The 4,138-nt window shown below is 47.0% G+C and overlaps 2 protein-coding genes across 2 annotated transcripts in view; one reads left to right on the top strand and one right to left on the bottom strand.

Moving 5' to 3' along the window:
* Pmar_PMAR007559 (conserved hypothetical protein) overlaps positions 1-118 on the top strand; it is a gene marked incomplete at both ends in the record, with an annotated part of 890 nt that extends 772 nt beyond the window's left edge. Inside the window, one exon of the mRNA XM_002770944.1 lies at positions 68-118. Coding sequence (XP_002770990.1) covers positions 68-118 — 51 coding nt within the window. The remainder of the gene's footprint in view (positions 1-67) is intronic.
* A 2,779-nt stretch (positions 119-2,897) lies between these two features.
* On the bottom strand, positions 2,898-3,117 carry Pmar_PMAR007558 (hypothetical protein; the record flags this gene model as incomplete). Its single annotated transcript, XM_002770943.1, has 2 exons — positions 2,898-2,990; positions 3,034-3,117. The coding sequence occupies 2 exons, from the start codon at positions 3,115-3,117 to the stop codon at positions 2,898-2,900; spliced, it is 177 nt and encodes a 58-aa protein (XP_002770989.1).
* Between the last annotated feature and the right edge of the window lie 1,021 nt (positions 3,118-4,138).

Here is a 4,138-nt window from a genome sequence, read left to right as displayed (position 1 = left end):
ATCTGTCTCTCGACCCATCGTCTGGAAGAAGATTTCAAGACGTATGGCCACGCTCTGCTCACCGTAGACAACCTTTGTGAACGAACGCCACACTGCCTTTACATCGGCATGGCCGTAATAGCGGATCTTGGACAGATTCTTGGTCAAAACAAATGCGGCACATCTACACCAATATGCAAACAGCGCTCAATAGAGAGTAATCTCACTCGGAGGCCATGGCCATCTGACCCTGAGCTCTCAAGTAGCGGTGGAGAACAAACATCTGAGGGAGTCATCCGTTCCCCGAACATCAGCGGGCCTCGTGAAGAGACCCTCCATTCGGGTATGAAATCCTTAGATATGATCACCTTTCTCTATCCCCAGTGTGAGGTCCTCCATTCTATCGGAGTGGCGTGCAGCCTGCTGACTATTGGACTCGATAACCAAATCAGCTATGGTGAGGCAAAGTGATCCGAACCTGTTATGGATGGTAACTTCCCTCAGATAGTGTGACCCATATATGACCTAAGCACGTCACCCTTCTCAAGATATGTCGGCATGTGAGAACTGGACCCTCCTGGCAGCTTGCGACGCATGGTCTTCAAAGGGCTAAAAATGAATCATCTCGTTATTGTAAAGTACATTATGTCTTTTCGTGTATTCGTACCGATTCAAGGACGACTTGGCGCGGGCGATAGTAACGGACATTAACCCTTTGCGAGGTGGTTTGATTCCGTTGTCCACTGAAGGCACCGCAATCAAAAATCGGAGATCCCATTTGGCTCCCTCACCAGCCACTTTCTGCCATAGTACTTCACTCGATGACGTGGCAGATCTATCGTTGTGCCCAGGGCGGAGCATGTACCTACGGAAGCTCAGTGACCATACTACATGATCTCTGACAAGTGGGCTTGGCTATCAGAAGTGTATGAGATTAAACATCCTGGTGGAATGCCGGAATTCCGCGAGTGCTGCCAGCACGCATGAGCGAGGTATCCCACGACTCGCTCTCGTGGCATAGCTACCCCACGTGGCATGGCTGCCCCACGTGGCATAGCTACCCCACGTGGCATAGCTGCCCCATATCGCTCAATTGCCCCGAGTAGCTTAGTTGTCCCGAATGGCTTAGTTGCTGCACATGGCATGGTTGACCCTTGTGGGATACTTGCCCCACGTGGCATAGTCGCCCCACGTGGCATAGTCGCCCCTATGGTACTACCGAGCCGATACTACCCCTACTGTCCCTACCTTCCCCTTTCGATAGATATCTCCATGAGGACCTCGGGTCGGTGTAGTGTGGGATGCCGCCTTCTGTGATGTCGACCTAATGGTATGGTAATATTACGCTGTATAAACCCCTCTTGGGGGGATCATGGGAGAATATCCTAGTCGGGCATAGAGGTTCTCACTGTCGGAGGAAGGCGAGGAATGGCTGGATGCTCTCTGAGCCCCTGACTGGGAATCAGGCAGCTGAAAAGTTAGGCTTTCAGCATTCTAGAGCGGTTCGAGGTTGGTGACCTACCGATGCCTGACGTCCGCTACTGGAACCATGTAGCTGAGAATGATGGGAGCAGGTTTACCACAAAGTGCACCGCTGTTGCTGCCGACCTCGGCTGGTAATCCTTCTGGTGAGCTCATGACATCATTTAATGTATCTGTGCAGATGTTCCTAAAGTCAGTGATCATTTCTCCATGGAAATAGTGTGATATGTTTTGTCCTCAAGCTTGTCCTCCGACTGGAGGCTAACACATTTGCATGCAGACTATCTGCGGTGAGCAAATCAAACGCTGCAAAAATACGCACGCCAGTTCAACCTAATTTGGTTACGAGGAGGATACCATCAATGAGATAACGTCATGGTACTTACTAGGCTGATCCGTAGGCTCAACACGGCCACCGTAGGTGAGGGCATCGCGAACCTGCCAATGCAGTCTAGTTTTTTTTCAGAATTACATGGTTTTACTAGCACTAAGTGCCTCGCTAGTAGGACCCGGTCAATATAGACGGTTTCCGGGTGCATCAGAGAACCCAAGGCTTTCCAGAACTCAAACAGATACTCCTGAAAAGGGCCATAGCATCTGAAGTCATATGGCTTCGTGAGTAAGCCAACACAGGTGTTCGCCGAAAGAGGAGGATGAGCTAAATACATTAGAGTTTCACCCGTTTTACGTGAAGTGGCGTAACACTCTGTTGAAATATACTCGCGATTTTCTCGCTATGCAGTAGTCGTGGAATATATTTCTCACTAGTTTTCTTTTCATATCACGGCTGAAACTCCATTATTAATACGGAAATGTCAGGTTGCAACGATCAAAAATAAGCTAAAATACTTCCGGGGTGGAGAATATCGCTTCTCGCTGTGAGCAAATATTCATATATGCGTGATTAAAAACCAATCACGCACGAACGGTTATGATGATAATTGCCGCTAAAGAGGGAGCGATGAGTTCTTACACGGCTCAACCGTGACGGTTGCGCTTACCTTGGCCACATCGCACATGATGTTTACCTCGCAATTCAAGCGTGTAACGTAGAAAGTACGTCCTGGACTGGGTCGGATACGGAAATGCTGATAGGAGATACTTGCCGATGTACAACTGTGGAAACTCACTCGGGTGAAAACGCAGTCACTACAGTCATGCAGTAGCATTCTAGGATCCTGTGGCCACGACTTCGATCTGAAGATAGTGGCATCATTTACTGATCCTGTTGGTGAGCGGACGAACATCAGTGTTTGAATATAAGTTCGCTTTTCTCAGCTGAGCCTTGGCGTTTCCTTACTGACTATAGAATTCGGGTTGAAGTGTACAGAAACCAACAAAAATTTCCCAAACTTTCCTCAGAATTTTCATGTTGCCGTCAACATATGTAGTTGACCACGTGCATCGAACAGTCCTCAAAATTTCCAAATCGCCTTTTACTTCACTTCCAACACCCCAATATTGACCAGAGCCTCCCTGTCATCATCAGTAGTCTCTGCCTCCTTGGAGTCCCCACCACGAGCGTTCCCCTGTAACGTTACACTCAATCACCATCAAGTTAATTGGCCCTACCGAATCAGCTAATGGCAATGCCCTAGTGCGGGCTTGTTCTGTGAGAAGTGGTTTCCGAGAGCTCTGAGTGAAGCATTTAAACATGGCCGCTGACAAGACGTGATGACCTATGGGGTTAAACACTACGGAGTTTCGTATCAAGAATCACGAATATGTTACTCGTACACCATCTGTTATTCACTGACACAAGCATTGCAGAGAACTACCCTACTGTGAGAAACGTGGGAAACATAGTGCATGCAACAACAAAAGCATGTTTATATCACTTGATGGTGCTGCCAATAAGCCGCTTCAACTGCCTGACGTCTCGCAATGATCGTTTCCAAGGCCCTCATAACTGACGATTTATCAACCATATCAGCGCCGTCCTCAATTATTGAGGCTCAATACTGAGAAGTATATTACTTCAAGATGTGCTCGAGGCATACATGACGATGAAGCAAGTCACGCGAAGGGTCTCTGGTAGTAGCCTGTACATCCAAGAATACAATGCAATGTCCATTTTGATGGTCGTGACGAGTGGCTTACTTAATGTTAAGGACCTTTCTATCATCTACTCATGATCCTCCACAATCGTCCTTATTGCACAATATCCTACAAGCTGTGCGAAAGTCTAGCCCCTATGCTAATATAATGATACAAGTGATGATAAGGTGTTCAATGTAGTGTATGTGATAATATTGTTTCCAGCCTATCAACTCCCACTCGTATCAATAATACGTCTCTATGTTGATGTTGAGATGGATGATGGAGAGTCTAGATCTACCACAATAGCACTCTTTAGTGATATTGCTATAATAGACAATTCGTGCCTCGACAACAGCCGTTTGAATTAATTACACATTTAGTTACAGTCTCTGGTCAGTGGAAGTGATAATCAGATGTCACTGCTCAAGCAGCAGCTCCCTTGTGGATAGAAATTCAGCGCTGATAAGGGTGTGAAAATTATATCAATAGTCTCGTCTTTTCTCGTGTATTTCGAGACACTAGTAGGGATGATTTGCAGATCGAGTCGCTGTAACAGCAGCTTGCCTCGACCATATGTATCCTTTCCAGCACTCGATCGATGCTATATCGTAATAAAGGTAGTAAGATGACAGCCTAA

Source organism: Perkinsus marinus (genome assembly GCF_000006405.1).
Source record: "Perkinsus marinus ATCC 50983 genomic scaffold scf_1104296964148, whole genome shotgun sequence".
In the NCBI taxonomy this organism is placed as follows: Eukaryota; Perkinsozoa; order Perkinsida; family Perkinsidae; genus Perkinsus; species Perkinsus marinus.
This window is presented reverse-complemented; position numbering and strand designations above follow the sequence as displayed.